At 44.2% G+C, this 17,318-nt stretch overlaps 1 protein-coding gene across 5 annotated transcripts in view; it reads right to left on the bottom strand.

The window, feature by feature from the left end:
- PTPRU (protein tyrosine phosphatase receptor type U) overlaps nt 1-17,318 on the bottom strand; it is a 1,238,801-nt gene that overhangs the window by 588,792 nt on the left and 632,691 nt on the right. For all 5 annotated transcript variants that reach the window (XM_069623015.1, XM_069623016.1, XM_069623017.1 and 2 more), the window contains exon 7: nt 16,413-16,706. In XM_069623015.1, coding sequence (XP_069479116.1) covers nt 16,413-16,706 — 294 coding nt within the window. The remainder of the gene's footprint in view (nt 1-16,412; nt 16,707-17,318) is intronic.

The raw sequence follows: 17,318 nt of genomic DNA, 5'->3' as shown, positions 1-17,318 counted from the left end.
ACCACAGTTGTCAGGTTAGCAGGCCAGACACTTCACCAATTCATATAACCGGATGAAAAATAACTAACAACCAAAGGAGAAATGTCCCATTTTGGCACTGCAGGTTCCAGGGAAAACATTTGAACTGATTCTTGGACACCTTTTAACGTTTTCAAAAACACAATTAGAAGAAAATATCCTCTCTTGGGTTTGTGTGTGTGTGTGTGTTGATTTTATGAAAGGCAAATGCCATTCGTCCTGTGCAATTTGGGTGGTTATGCAAATCCAATTTAATGAAATGTGCATATTTCACCACAATGTGCTAATTTCCAGCGACGTCACATGCAATTGCGTTTGTTGATGAGTCCTCCTGGGTCAATTTTTAGGACTTGACCCCTGGGTAGCGTCGCTAGTGGTAGTAATGTGTTCCTTGGTGGTGTGACTTATTGAGAAAGGGGAATGTTGTGCCAGAGTTGCCCATGTTTCAAAGCACGCTCAGTAAGGTACTGGGGGTACCCTTTACAGTACTGGGGGTGTCCTGGTCAGTACTGGAGTCAGATCCGCTTCTGATAGGGTGTTGCTTAGTGTTGCCTCTCTACTATAGTGACAAAGCTCAGAGGGGGCCCAGAATTTGCTTGAGGGCTCAAGACCTTCACCCCAGATGGGTGCTTATTATATATGGTTTCCAAACAAACGGAACGTGCTTGTTCTTGTAATAATACGGTCACTTTACAGAGCACATGGCACTATTAGATTCGTGTTTGTGGTCACATAATTGTTATTATTTCCCAAGCTGTTAGTGCACATTTTGATGGCCACGGAAGGATGAAAGGCTTAGTTAGTGATGCTGGAATAAACATAGATCTCTACAACAAAAGCATTGACTAATTACACGTTTATATTATTTCAATAACCTTCAGTGTTGTTAAGTTTGTAAAATGAATAAATTGTGTTTCATTGGATTTGCCCCTGAATTTAGAACACATATCAGTATTGGGGGGGCGGGAGGTGGTGGGGTTGTTACTTACGTGTCTCCCATGATTCTGGCAACAATGAGATCACGAATCGGAGAGGGGGTCGGGGGGTTCTTGTACGAGGAAACGCATTTTATTTTCATAAAGTCAGAAAAGTGCAATAATTGAGATTCTCTGCCAGGCAGCACACCTCACTTATGCCAACCCACTTCTTTACTGAGAATTCAATCACATTTAATTACTTCTCAAGGACTCAAAGCTGTGGGATGTTCAGTGGAATGGAGGGGGCGTCACATTGAACCACAGGGGAGGGAATGTGATTGTCTGCAGTAGACAAGTACCACGAGCTATCGCAGAGAGGATGGACTCCAAAGCGCTGGCGCCAACGGGAACACAAGAAGCCATGACTTCGAAACAGGGAATATTGACTGCAATACCCAAGGACCAAGGGAACCGCAGGGAGCATTAACTCCAGAAAGTGGATACTATGAGGAACACCGGGAGTAGGGACCAAAGTTCACAAGTACCAAAGGAAGGAAAGATGGTATTGACTCCAAGACCAAAGTAAACACCAGGAGCATGAAGTCAATTAAGTTCACAAATGCAAAGGGAAACAAAGGAAGTATTGACTCCAGTACCAAAGGCGAGTGTGGAATCAAGTTCAGAAGTAGCAAGAGAAACAAAGGTAATATTGAACACAAGTAGCAAAGGAAACACAGGGAGTATTGAGTTTAGTCGACAAGTACCTTGAGAATCGCAGGCAGTATTGATTTTGTTTCACATATACCAGAGTGCATAGCGTACAATACACAAGTTTCAATGGAATCACAGAACATATTGACTGTGGTACACAGATAATTTGAGAAATACAGGGAGTATTGATACAGGGACACAAATACAAAGTGATAGGTGCAAATGACTCCAGTATGCAAGTATCAATGCAAGTACAAGGACTATTGACTCAAGCACACGTGTACCAAATGGAAACAGGGAGTATCAACACAAGTGCAAAAATGCAACGGAAAAACCATGTACCAGTGACTCCAGTGTTCAAGAATAAAAGAAAGACACAGGGACTATTGGCTCAAGCAGGCATGTACCAAAGGAAAACAGGAAGGACTAACACTAGTATGTAAGTACCAGGAGAACACAATGAGAATTTACTCCAGTATGTAAGTACTACGGGAACACAGGAAATATTGACTTATCAGGGGAAACACGGTGCATATTGCCACCAATACACATAGTACAGGAACCATGGGAACTATAGTGAATAGTGACTCCAGTACACAAACAGCATAGAGCGAAGAGCGAATATTGACTTTGGCGCCGATGTACCAGGCAAATGCAAGAGGAGTATTGCCATCAGTGCACAGATACTATGAGGAATGCAGACAGGTAATATGGAGATCACATATGGTATTGAATCGAGTACACTGATTCTAGTGGGAATACGGTGGTTATTAACTTAACAGTACATCTAGTATGTGGAACAAAGGTAGTACTGACTCTAATCTACTGATAATGTGGCGACCAAAGGTAGTATGGAAGGCAGTAAACTATTACTATTAGGGAATAGGAAGAATTGACCCAAATACACTAACACTATGACGGTATTCTACCAGAGGACGAGCCTTTTCCATTGCAGCAGCAGTGCCATGGAATGAGCACCAGCTGACCATAAAGAAAGTATCAAATCGCCTGGCCTTTAGAAAAGACGTAAAGACATTCTTGTTTTAGTCAGAGTTGTATTTCTTTTGGTTATGATCGCCTGTCAAGCCCTCTAGCGCCATGCTGCCTTAGGGTGACTGGGCGCTTTAGAAATGTATGTAACATAACATTACCTTTTGTAAATTCTTTAAGTTTCTCCATACACATTTCCCATAGAAAGAAGCCATCCACACCTCACACTCCTCACCAGTCCAATATTTAATCAGGAGCCGAATAGCAGATTTTCAGCTGGAATTTAGCCAAACACTTACTCGAAGTTGAAGTTCGGTACACCTCTATTAGGTACACCCTTTGTTTGTGTGTGTTCTGTGGTGTGTGAGTATACAGTGCTGTGTGTGTGTGATTTCAAATCTGTATAGGTAGTGCTTAAGTGTGTGTGAGAGGAGGGGTATGAGGGTTTTATGAGAAAGTGAGTAGGTGGAGTAGAGGATTTCACTGGTCTGTGTGTGTAGATGTGCCTGCATATTTAGCATACCCAAACCAAGTACATTTTTAGTGTTTGGAGTATGTGTGTGTATGTGTGTGTTAAGATGCTGGACACATACACACGTAGACTCTGTAGCAGCTTCCAAAGCCTTTTATTAGATAGGTTCAATATCCAAGGGAGAACGGCCCCCAGCAGGAGCAGCACAACCGTCCTCCTTCCTTCTCCCCAATCTCCCTCTGGCCCTCTAGAGCCCAGAGCCTCTAACAGTGGATAGTATCTAGATTCCACTGTAAGCAAGGCTTGTAAGATGCACTGTTCAGCTGCATGCATAGGATGTGATAACTTGGACAGGTTACATGATGAGATGTACAGTGTACAGTATGACATGTTACACATCCTAGCAGTGTGCCTTTGCACGTGCATGCATAGTAAGACAAATGTAAGTTTTGGGGAAATGAGAACGTACTGTTTTTATTATATCTTTGTTGGCATTGTGGGGTGTGTGTGTGTGCATCAAAGAGGCTGTATCAGGGCCTGTGTGGCATGTGAAATGTGTAGGGTGTGGAGGTGATGCACATAGGTGTGCATGTGCATGCTTGTGTGTGGGGGTTGCAGAGTTGTGTGTCAGGGCAGGGGGTGTATGGGGTGGCTTTCTTTTTATGTGGGAGCTCAGGGGGTTGTGTACGCACAGTTGAAGCATATTGTTGGTGCATGTGTAAAGGTGAAACACATTTTCTGAGCTCACTTAACATCATGCACAAACACCAATGTCATTTCCTGCGAGAGTCCAGGTTTCCATGAGGCTGTTGCATGCTTGCCAGCATTTGAAGGGTTGTGTGAACTCATCACTGCCTCAGATTGCGTGAATTCACATACTCATTTAAAATTTCGGGAAGCTGTCAACTTGCCTTCTCTCAGACAAAGAAGGATGTGCGCGTTTGGTGGGTTTTTAAAATAAATCTGCCAGTGGTACATATCACCTCTTCCACAGGTGGTATTCCAGCAATATCACTACCACCAGAAAGAATTTTTTTGCAAGTCTTTTTCTGTCCATTTCTACCTTCAATGTGATGGTGGACATGGATAAAGTACCTGTACCACTGCTGTAATTTGTTATGCACAAAATGGTAATTACTTATCTGCATTACGTTGAAATGATGGAGAGAGTTTGAGCATTAACTTCTCAGACCAAAGCAAACACACTGAGGGACGCAATCACAGAAGACAGCTGAAAAATCAGAGGACCAGAATACTGCACCGCCACCCCACCTAAGCCAACCAAAAGGCATATTTAGGGATAACGCCCATGTGCAATTTATACACCAAGTAAAACTCAGTTAGAAAAAAGCATTAAAACCTAGGAATCACACTAACTTGCCCACCCACACAGCCAGGGCCGCCCGGTCGAGCAACACTTCCTCAATTAGTAGAACACCAGCTGTCTACCCGGCACAACAGGTCCACACCCAACTGCCACTATTAACCCGGATGAGTAACCAGAAACACGCTAGGAACAACCACCAGAAACACGCTAGGTACAACCAACCCTCTGCCACCAAACCCACGGGGGGAGTCAGCCTGCAGGCCTGGAGAGGAGGCGAGATGGGCCAGCGAACCGCAACCAAGAGCGTCGGCAGACACCATCGAGCAGCAACCAAAGACTCATGCCAGCGGCATTGTCAAACCAACCGACTTACTAACACATTTCCCCTCTTCCCTCTCCTGTGACATAACCAGCGCCACTACACATGACTAGGGGCTAGCCACAATACACAAACACTTAGAATTAATCTAATGTTCGTACCCCATCAACCCTCTGAAAACAATGCTAGAGGGAACTCCCTTACGCTTATTTCATAAATCCATCAAGACTACACAAATGCACAGCAACACAATATACTGATAGACCTAACATCCACGATTCTGGACCCCTTGTGGATACAACCAAGCAGTGCGCATGACCACAACCCCCACCCTAACATCAAATGACAAACACACCCAACACAAACACAAGCACACATCCGAGGCACTGAGTCCTACCCATATGGTTACAGCACAAAGGGCCTCCAGAACCGACACCCATATGCAAGGTAATGCTTACAGGCACGAGTTCCACCAACACAATATATTCATAGACCTAACATCCACGATTCTGGACCCCTTGTGGATACAAGCAACCAGTGCAAATGACCACAAACCCCACCCTAACATCCTATGACAAACGCACCCAAAACAAACACAAGCAGACATCTTAGGCACTGAGTCCTACTGAAGCACACAGGGCCTCCAGAACCGACTCCCATATGCAAGGCAACTCTCAGAAACAGCAGTGCCTTCTGGTTCTGAACTTATCCTCTCATCCTATCCCCACTAACACACCCAGCCCTCCTCTCTTGCAGAGCCACGTGAGCGTCTGGAGACTGCCCTTGGGCGGTAGCGGTGCACGGTATACATCAACATAACATTACAAATGCCCACTTTCTCACCACCTTTAAATGTTCCCACTTAAACTATTTTATCTGTATTGACCACTGCTTCCATTCTACACAGATAAAAACCCAAAATCAAATGACTGCACTTATATATTTTTCCCTCCAGCTCTGCATGTTAGGTAAACAGTGCAGGAGGAATTACCAGAGCTATTCCATTGGCATACTCCTATAGTGATATTTTTCAGATAGTGCTAGAATTACTGTTATCACCAAACTTGTAACATTTAGCCAACGAGCGGAGGCCCGGGTTTGGTGGACACGCTGCACCTAGCACAGAGAGACCGCTGGCTCCTATGCCCAGGCCAATTTCCTTGAGCGATTAGCTCAGAGAGTGCCGTTCATGCCAGCCGAGGATGTGAAACCATTCGACTGATGGGGTGTTATTTATCCGGCTCTTTTTCTTCTACCAGGAATTGTCTGTTTGGCGCGAAGCAGCGATCGTTTGTCCCCTAAGCGAGCCTCTTCTCAGAGTATATAAATATGGTGTCCGAAGCAACGGGCCACAGGATCGCTTCCTGTTTGTCAGAGCAGAACGCTTACTTATGAGTCTATCAATGAAACGGTGGCAGTGTGCTGTGCATGGCATGACTGTCAGCCAGGAGCCTGCATCCAAGGCGTATTGCAGGTAAAAGATCACCACAAGCGGCGGTGAATAAAGGGCATCATTACAAATGTGGCACTGCAGTACGAATGTGGCTGTAATTTGCTACCACCCCCTTTTTGGAGGTGACAGAATTACTGACACTTTAATCTCATCACAGATTTCTGAAACTGAAGGCCAAAAATCGGTGGATGTATTCATCGGTGGTTGAATTAGAGTACTCATAGTAAATCCGCAAAGAAATCCCATGAATTCCTGTGCACTCAAAGAACTGGGATTTACGGCGCCTTGCTACCGCTAATAATCCGGCGTTAATTACGCCCGACTCAGTGGTGGTACAGGTAAATGAGTTTGGCAGTAATTTCATGGAATGTAAAACTACTGCCAAACTCATAATAAGTCCCTTGGGTCTTTCCGATTCTCCTGCTGGGAAAGAAGAAGGCTAACAGTTGGCACACATGTCTCTGTCACGTGAGGGATGGACGGCTGAAAACTGGTCCTCATTGTATTCCGCATGTGGAAGACGGGCGGGGGTGAGGAAGGAGGGAATGGAGGGAAGAGAGGGAAGAGAGGGAAGAGAGAGGGGGGAAGAAAGGAAGAGAGAGAAGAGAGAGAAGAGAGGGAAGAGAGGGAAGGAAGGAAGAGAGAGGAGGGAAGAGAGGGAAGGAAGGAAGAGAGGGAAGAGCGGGAAGGAAGGAAGGAAGAAAGAAAGAAAGAAAGAAAGAAAGAAAGAAAGAAAGAAAGAAAGAAAGAAAGAAAGAAAGAAAGAAAGAAAGAAAGAAAGAAAGAAAGAGAGAGAGAGAGAGAGAGAGAGAGAGAGAGAGAGAGAGAGAGAGAGAGAGAAAGAAAGAAAGAAAGAAAGAAAGAAAGAAAGAAAGAAAGAAAGAAAGAAAGAAAGAGAGAGAGAGGGAGGGAGGGAGGGAGGGAGGGAGGGAGGGAAGGAAGGAAGGAAGGAAGGAAGGAAGGAAGGAAGGAAGGAAGGAAGGAAGGAAGGAAGGAAGGAAGGAAGGAAGGAAGGAAGGAAGGAAGGAAGGAAGGAAGGAAGGAAGGAAGGAAGGAAGGAAGGAAGGAAGGAAGGAAGGAAGGAAGGAAGGAAGGAAGGAAGGAAGGAACTAGCACTCATTGTTGATCTCACATGGAGGGTAGATGTCTGAGCACTGGTCCTCATAGCTCTCACATAGAAGGCGGTAAAGGCTAAAAACTGGAAGACGGATCAATGACAACTGGTCCTCATAACAGGATGGATGGGTGGGTAGATGGATGGATGCTTGGATGAATGGGTGGGTGGATGGATGGGTGGGCAAAAATGTGTCCTTCTGTACAGAAGCTCCTCAACGCTCACACACACAAAAATGCAACCCACTAGGGAGAAAGGCCCAGCGCACCTCTTGCAAGCAGAGCAAGGTGTTAGTTCCACAAAATAAAGGTGTGCCAGCAAAGCACTCTGCTGCCACAGAACGTTCTGCCAAAATCAGTATGAACAACACTTTATAAAGGAACACAGCATCATCAGTGATGTAAATTACATAACAAATCCAAATAGGTGGTTGGTGAGACCCTACATATGCTACCTGCTCCATAAGGCATGCCAGGCCATTTGTCCCAGCCACGTCTGTCCATCTTCTTCTACATGGGTTCTTCTGTGTGTGTCATTAGGCAAGAAGGTACAATTAATTAGTTGTTATGTGAAGAAAACATAAATATGTGCTCTATCTCTAACTTAATGTGCACCTGTTACTGCAGACATGGACTAAGAGGATACTTTTAGGTCATTGTGTCTAACAAACGGTCATTGTATCTAACAAACTACAGCTCCATTCCAGACACGTCGGCACTCGTCCAAAGCTCCCCTCCCTCATTTTATATTTGTTGTTTTTCCCCTCCTGGGCACCTCACAGCACCAATCACGTGACTTATGGTGAAGGCAAGTGGTCCTTACTTTCTGATATTTTCGGATTGATTGGGGTCTAACAGTTTTATGCTCGGTGGCCTGGGATTGACTGGTACCTTGGAATGCTGGGGGTCTTGTGACCGGGGCTCCTGAGTGCTATTACTTAGAGCTGGGACAGGGAAGGTCGGAGGCACGTGCCCTCCTTGGCACGGGATTGTTTCTCTCAGCGGGTTCCCAACCCCCTCGCAGCCTTGCAAGATGCATTCCTTCTGGGTTACGAAGGCTGGCACCATGAGACAATGAAGGGTCTATGAATCTCTGCAACTCCGGCCTTTCTCAATGGTTCCCAAGCTGCAACCTATTCCCACATGCTTACACTTAGTTCCATGTTTGTGGGTCAGGCATGTGGCCCTGGCTGCAGCGCAAAGCTAGGCCTTGATTTCAATATGCCTGCTACTATCTAATACGGCGTTTCATTCCCCAGGTACGCTAGAGTCGAAGCATGCACCATCCTCTCTATATGATAGCCCCTGCCAATAACCGCTCCCAGGTAACCTCCCCAAACTCCCCTACTGCACACTTCCAGGCCTCTGTCTCATCCGAAAGCACTTGAGGGTCTGGGACATTCGTCCCTCCTTTCCAACACTTTTCGTAGTTCTCACGTGAAGGACAGATGTCTGAGCAGTGGTCCTCGTATCTCTCACATAGAAGGTGGTAAAGGAGGAGAACTGGTCCTTATTGAATCACTTACATGGAGAAAGGATGGCTGACAACTGGTCTTTTTTTATTTCTTACATGAAGGATGGATGACAACTGGTCCTCATTTTATCTCTCAGGTGGAGGATCGATGGTTGGCAACAAGAACTTATTTTATCATTCAAGTGGAGGATGGATTGGTTGAGAGCTGATCCTCACGTTATCTCACACAAAGAGGGTGGATGCTGTAACTCTGTGCAGTAGAGCCCCCATAAGCAAAGGCAAAACACAGTCAAACTCAGATAGATACATGCTCACAAGGATCACTCACAAATGTTTGTCGTGATTTTTTTGTTTTTGTTTTTAATCAGGCGTAATCTATAAAAATACAATCTGAAATGGGGGATGTGAAAGTGAAGAGGAAGGGAGCAACATTGATAAAAGCTGTGGAAGGTCACAGCAAAAGACGGGGTCAGCCGCAATGCAGAATGTGGGGAGAGCAAGGATAGGGTGCAGGGAGGTTATTTTGAGATAAGCAGAAACAACAAGAACATTAACATTTAAAACAGATGGCTGCATGAGGCACAGACAAAGACAACACGCAGATTGAGACGACTAATTAACAACAACCCTTGATTTTAATCTTGAACATTAATGGCTTAATTATTTAAAGGGTCGTGCATAAAACTTCCACTTAAAGTTAATGGCTTACCTTCAAAAACGTTTACTTTTGCAAGAGACTCACATGGCATAATCAGACTGAAAAACCTCAAACTAAGTTTTGAAAACTACCTTTACTACAACTCAAACATCAGCCAAAGGTGTGGCAATGCCACAAAAATATAACAATTCTCGTAAATAAAAGTGATCTTACATTCTGATGGCTCATTGCTAGGATGTTCCTTCAAAACTTCTGACATGAGTTAATGACAAGCTATGACCTCAATCAGGAGGAGTTCCTATTCTTTGAACATTTGATCTTTTGAAATAGTGCAGTTTCCTAGGCCCTGAGCTGGTAGGAGTCACCCATTAGAAAATCCCTGGGCAAATTGATCATTATAAACCTGGGCTCAAGATCCATAGACATATTATGGGATTTCTCAAAACAATATCTGAGGGGAGAAATCACTGACATTGATTTCAAAGTGCAATCAACAAACTGCAAAGCAATGCAAAGAGAGAGAAGCTTCTCACAAGAACCGGAGACTCAATACTTCATTTTTACGCAAACATGATCCCAGCACTGAACAGATATGGACTAAACCCCCAATGTTAAGAGACCCAGCTGCACCAATGTATACATGTTTTTTAAGTATTTTACCCTCTTAACACATAAAACTAAGCTATATGAGCTCAGAGAAACAATGGCCAAAGTCCTAGCATGTCAACTAAAAAGAGAGGAAATCAAGAAACATATATATATATTTTTTTTATTGGTTTATACAAACCTTTAAAACATTTCGAGTTAGTCCAGACCCAATACAAAACAAAACAAGACAAAACAAGACAAAACATGTGCATGAGATAAAGTTCAGTCCTTTTGACACGGTTTGTGTCTTTAGTGCCAAAGGAGCCTTGTCAGGGAGTGATTAAATTGCTTCGTGTGATGACTAAGCCATGTTAGACACTACCCTAATGTCCTTGTGCTTCGGTGTCAGATATCTTAAGGCTCCTTTCAATCTCAGGCAAAAACAGGGTTAACACCCTTGTCAGTTTTGTGTTTGAACCCATGAACATCTGCTGCCACCATTCTTCGGCGTTCCTCAGTGGATATTCATTTAACATTTGGCCAAAAAAACATCAAAGGTAAGTTAATGGTTGAACCTGAATTGTTATCTTGGTGTTCCTTGAGTTTTATAGTGAATTATACACTTCAGCAATGCCAAAGGCAAGAGTAGAATGGAAGTATATTGGAATCATTATCTTGGTAGCCATTTGGATAATTAGCGAAGATCTGACCTACAGAGGATATTAACAAACAAAACGATTATTGATTTGATCAATTCTCTCAAACAATAAAGCACTAATAGAATATGGTCTCTTCTCTGAGATCTATAAGGATCTTTTGTTTTTTTTTCATCAATCTTAAGAAAGCTCCCCGGATGTGTGACAAGCACACATAAAACATTCATACCTCCCCCACAGTCAAACATAAAACAAAGGAGTCTATGTACAAAAATAAAATTTAAATAACAAAAATGGACGTGTGATCATACAGACTGCATCTCTCTTCCTAACTCGGGCACAACAATGTGTGCAAACTTGTTGGCATATAGGTTAGCCCCACTTTCCTCGGTGCACATTTATTGCAGTGTACATTTAGCGCAGGACACATCAAAGCAAACAAAACACACACGCGCACATCCACAGAAAAAATTGAGTAGAAAAGGTACAAATTGGGACTGATGAAGGTGTAATACAGTTGCCCTACAACCGCTTTATAATAACGCTTATAAGCAATTCATGTTTCGAAGGTCCAATATAAAAGGTACTGAACGACAGGGTAATGTGCTGTGCATGTCACGAATGACAGCCAGGATCTTGCATTCAAAGTGTTTTACAAGCAAAGTCAACTTACCACACACAGTCTCACATTATCGCAACTCTCGGAGGGATAGCTCAGAGGCTAATCGCTTGCCTTGAAAGCAAGACGATGCTGAGCAACACTGGTTCGATCCCTGGGTGCGTGCTTAGAAACCTACGGGTATTAAGTGCGTTATAAATGACAAATCATAATCAAAAACTCTCAGCCTCCATAGTCCACTGCATGTGTACAATCCAACGCACCACCGCTCCAGGAAAAACATGCTATCACTGGGAATATTATAACAAATATTATGCATGAAATGGCATCACAAAGAATAACACAGAAATGCATAGTAGAATACAGAAAAGGCCACTGCAAAACCTAAGATGGCTGACAAATACTAATAAAGGAAAGACGACCCACTGCACCATTATTTGACCATCAAAAAGCACCAGCGGGAGCGAAACATGCAGGTTTCTGTCAATGAGGATAGACCACTGACTCCAGACTGATGGAATTTATTTGGTGTATTCTCGTTCTTTAAATATGTTTGGCAAAAGGTAGAAACTACGCCCATGACTTCTGTAAATGGGTCCTTCCTCCTAAATGATTTATACATGATGTGCTTGATGAAAGTAAGATCACTTTCCTACTTAGCAACATTAGCAATTTCTTCATGCCTCCCTCTCTGTCCTTATCCCACACTCTTACTTCAGTGCCTCAACATCTCCACACCGGACTGTGATCGCTCACACCACCCCACACTGAAGTACATCTTCATTTAATTGCTATCTTTCCATCTTACACAGCATCACCTTTACAACTTAATGTGAAGGTAAAAATACCCTCACCGCCCCTCGCGATTCTGCAAACCCATCTGACCTCTTTAATAACCACGTCTTTAAGACACATCTCGGAATAGCACTACCTCTTGCATATCTCCTGAGGGCCTTTCTAACACTTCCTTTAAATCACCCCCTTCTTCTTTCTGCCTTAGATATCAAAACTCTGCAACACATTGAAACCGACACCCCCACCTCTCATCACACTGAATATAACCTGTTCGGTCAGTGACACTTCAATCCACCAATTCAAAGCACAGGTTCCATAGTTGCTAATTTATGTGGCCCTCTAGATGTTTTGAACTGCAACTCCAATGATCCTTCACTATTGAGTATGCTAGCTCAGGATTATGGGAGTCAAAGTACACAACATCTGGAGTGCCACATAGTGATTAACACATGCATGGAAATTTGCTACTCTTGTTCATCCTCTCCACCAAGCCATTGCTGCTCGGATTATAAAACATCTTCCGAGAGATTCTAAGAGACAACAATCGAAGCATGCCCTCATCTTGCACATCCCATTGGGCCCAATATTCTTTGGCAACATTTCTAGAATAGCATTCCCTTTTAAAATGACTGTGTGAATGTCCTCAACCTGCCTCTTGGGGCCCCAAGCATGAATTAAACATCAAACCACTCCCAGCAACATTCCACTAAACAACCCAATCTTACCTACTTGCCCAGAACTTTAAAATGGCCAATACCATCAAGAGCGACGTTTACCCAGCCCCTAACTGGCAGTTCAATTGGCTGTGTAATTTTCAACAACTGGTATGAGGCAGCGGCAACAATGGACGTTTGTCCAGAAAGTTTTCTGCCAAAGTTCTCCACTGTTATTTTACCTGCTTGACAGTGCTATCCCCACCTTCCCATTAAATGTAGTCCTTGGAACAGTGAGTCACAGTGCTTATCCTTCCATGGGTTCCCGATCACAGAAGTGAAAGGGAACAGGCGTTGCCTGGACACAGCAGGTCGGCAGCAAGATAAGTAAAGGGGTGTGGATGGGAGTGGGGTGTGGGGGCAAGTCGGAAATGTTCAGGGGAGAAAAGACTGCAGGTTATTTTGGAAAAATAATCTTTGGTCTTTTCTCCCTCAGACATTTCTACCTCAGGCTTTCAACCCTGATCCGAAGTTCACATGCAGCTCTTTGATTGGCTCCTGTATGTGTGCTTCACTATGCTCTACGCTCTGTGAAGCTTCTCCACCAGCCCTCACTTTGTCTGGTGCATTGGCCACACTGAAGCCTATTATGCTACATGGCACTCTAGTGCCTATGGTGTTCTCTGTCCGTATTCCGGCGTTTCCAGCGTATGAGCGGTTCCATGGGCAGCTGTGGATTCGCGTGAGGTGTAACTGTGATGCTACTTACAATCCACAATCCATAGGGTGCTGTACAATTCTCCCCGCACATTGTTCGAAAGTTTTCAATAGCAGATGAACGCCGGTGAAACTTCTCCATCTGAGACGGTGATGTGAGCGGGAGGCTCCAACCGTATGGAGAGACGCGGCGCTCTTCTCCGTTCTGCGAGATGTCCTGTGGATTTTGTCACAGCAGGTATGTGGTTCTCGGCTGCTTTGGTGACAATAAATCAGATAACTCATACTGTGTTTTGATCCTGGTGAATGCCTACATGTAAGCAGGTTTGTGTTGGAACGTACGACATCCGATCCAAGGAAGAGTGCATCCATCGTAAGAAGGAACGTTATATAATCTGAAATACACTTGGACTGGGAGGGAAAACGTTAGAGTGTCTTAACCCATAACCTGTTAATGTCCCACTGTGTTGATTTGCAAGCACGGTTCAATGGGTTTGATGCAGTCCCCTCATCGATATACAAACTGATATATGTTTTTATATGCATGCATTTTTTAAATGCATGTATGTGCACTGTAGGTCTCGCACATATGTAGTGTTCGTATTGACATGGTTTTGCAAATGAAGAAATGTGAGCTTCAATAGTCTTTTGATTCGCTGCTATATGTGTGTGTGCGTGGCATTTTTGTGCAAAAGTATTAAGTGATCAGAAGATCCCTGCTGGTTCTTTGGAAAATCCATTTCTAGTGCTGCCACGGGTTACACTTGACGGTGCCAAGCCTCACCGCTGCTCCATGGATTGGTTCTCTTGCCATCATCATGCGTCATTCAGCCCACCAATTCGCGTCCAGGCGCAAACAGGGCACTCCCTTCCAATCTCACCGCAGGTCATTCTGCACAGCCTGCATCTGATAGCGAGGCCCTATCCTAATTGCCCTCACCTCCTGCCTCAGCCTCTTGGACTCCTTTCCCACGTTCTGTGCCCGGCGCCTGGGTGGAGTGCCAACAAGCACACAGGACCATCAATAAAGTGGCATCCTCTCTCCTCGGGCACCAGGGAATAACTCGCCATCTCCCACACACAGAATGATGCCCACATACTTCACAATGCTCCAGTCATCGCGTCACACGTTTCCATGGCAACGTCTGCCTATCCATGCATCATCAGCCAGTCGCTCGGACTTGTACACATCTACCAAAGGACCACCTCCCTATTGCCCATGCTCTCACACACTGCAGGAGCATCGGGTGGTGGCATCAAGAATCGCTGAGCTGTGTCCAAAGATCACCTGAAAGGGTCTCCGGGCAAACCCCCAGCTCATAGTACGCTTGAGTTTGCAGCAACATCAAAACATAACAAATGATTGATTTTCAAATGGACCGTGAGATGTCAGAGGTGACACCTCTGCCTTTTTCCCCACCCAAGCCCCATTTTATTAATCTGAAGGCCTTACCAATGGAGCATTGGTATATCCAAAGACATTACGCCTTGAAACACCTGTGTATAGGTGCGTAATAAATGCCATATCCTATCATATCATTACTGAGTTCAAAAAGAGGCTGAAAACTTTTCTTTTCAATTCACCCTTAATCTAAACCTCTCCTTCTCCTTCTAACACTCACTCCTTGTTGTCTTGTCTTGTTCGTTCTTTGTGCGCCCTGAGGCCGTCGGGCAAGTTGGCACGTTATTACAAATTAAAATAAATAAATAAACAGCAGCTGTATCACCAATGTAAAGGTATGATTTAGATACAGGATCTCCAACGCTGATCCACGAGAACCCCAGCCATACCAGATTTTCTGCTTAACAGACTATGGAAACAAATTCGATTTACAGTATTCAAATGCATTTTGTATGGATTTAGTAAAAACGTGGATTGGATATGACTCTTAAGGAACGGACGTTGAGACCCTGATTTAGATTAAACAACTCACTTTGTGGGGACCTCTTTTCATTCAAGAGGGTACATTGAGGATGCCAAGGATACCGATCTAATATTACTTAAGCCTATTAAACTCATCCTACTGAAACAAAAGGTATGGTTTTCTGAAACGTCATTTGCCTGCTGCTAACTTGGACAGTCGATGACTGCATAGTTTGCACGAGTATGTTTGGAGGGGACAGGAGAAGGCAGAAAAAAGAAAGATTGGAAAGTGACATAACTGGAGGGGTTGGCCCAGTTGGCTGATCTTGGAAGGCCAAGAGAGAAGAAAGAAATTGTGTAAAAAGATTTCTTGAATTAAACTAAATCAGAATTTTTAAAAAAAGAGAAGAAAGTAGTCGTTGAGTTCGGGGGAACGGCGTGACTCGGAGTGGCATTCTCTGTTGACTTGTTAGCATTGGTGATGGGGTGAGACTCGCATCCTTTTTACCCTACGAAGTACTGTGGGCCAAGAAAGACAATTCCTTGAGGTTTATGGCAAAGTCTTTGCCCAGTCATTTGTAAGAAAATAAACGTTGCATACAAAGACATTAGCAGTAAGAGAAGGCTTGGCAAGGTCAAACTGGCACCAATGCAAGACTGCACACAATGCTTCACATACACATATGTAGCAGGACTATAAAGCATGCCAAGAGGAGTCGCAGTAGATTGGGGTACACTGATACCTTACATACTGGCAAACATATTAGAAGGAAGCAGAGGCTTTGCAAGACACTGTACTGTAATCTTTGGCTCCCCAGAGGGTCTGGACTACTACACCCTTCAGTCCTAGCCAGATTAGTAAATGAGGCATCATGGGTGTTGTAGGCCAAAATATAATCGGGGAGCCACAAGTTGGAGACCCCTGATTAGAGGAATGGTTTACATAACAATACATTAGCAGTAAATTGTGGCATGCCAATACATTGTGAGGCCTACTAGGACAGAACGTGTCCCCATACAGCACTGTATTCAAGTGGCTTGCAGAGACATATTAGTGGCACTTCCTACCTGCACACTTGGTCCTGCTGATCAGTGGGGGCCCCGGTCGTCCAGTGCCCCCATCGCCCGGCCGGGTAAGCAGCACGCTGATCTCATACTCCGAGTCCGGATCCAGGTGCCAGAGCTTGTAGGTCTGCATGTTGACCACGTGGATCTCGGACCAGGCCCCGGATGTCAGACGGTACTCAATCTCTTTGCGCACAATCGGGCCATCCCCGGTGATGGAGTTGGTGTTTAGCTGGATGATCAGGTAGGTGGAGCCGGCACGAAGCAGTTGTGGTGGGGCGATAGGAGTTGGAGGCTCTGAAAAGGGTCAAAGGATCATTTAAGTCTGAACACTTACGGTGATATACACTTCGACGAAGAAAACATAATTACTTTAACACTATGACTAGCACTATAGATGCTGTAGATGCCGGTAAGATGTCTCAGCGGGTTAAAGGCGTGTTGTTAGTTGATCTGCAGGTCTCAAGTTCAAATCCCAGCAAGGCCAACTCAGCCTTTCATTCTTCTCAGGTCGATAAATGAGTACCAATCTTGATTGGGAAATAATAGTAATGCATGTAAACGTGTCCTATTGAAAGTGTTTTAGATTAAAGCGCTATATAAAAAACAAAGTATTATTATTATAAAACACACATTATTATTATTTCCTTTTTATTCTGTCCAATCACCATCCAGATATGTATTCCCTCAGCATGATAATGGCAGAATCATTCTGGCATACTGATATTCTCTTATTGTATATTAGGCGGCTGCATTCCCAGCCCTACACATTTGTTTTCCTGTTCTGAAGATTGGTATTTTGTGACTCTGCCCCCCATTTCAGGCTATCTATCACATTCTCAGCAGGATGCTAAAAGATGCATTGACTTTGTACTCAGATGCATGCACGCCCTACCCAACCTACACCGA

The sequence above is a fragment of the Ambystoma mexicanum genome, chromosome 11 (assembly GCF_040938575.1).
Source record: "Ambystoma mexicanum isolate Mex_15411 chromosome 11, UKY_AmexF1_1, whole genome shotgun sequence".
Taxonomy (NCBI): domain Eukaryota; kingdom Metazoa; phylum Chordata; class Amphibia; order Caudata; family Ambystomatidae; genus Ambystoma; species Ambystoma mexicanum.
This window is presented reverse-complemented; position numbering and strand designations above follow the sequence as displayed.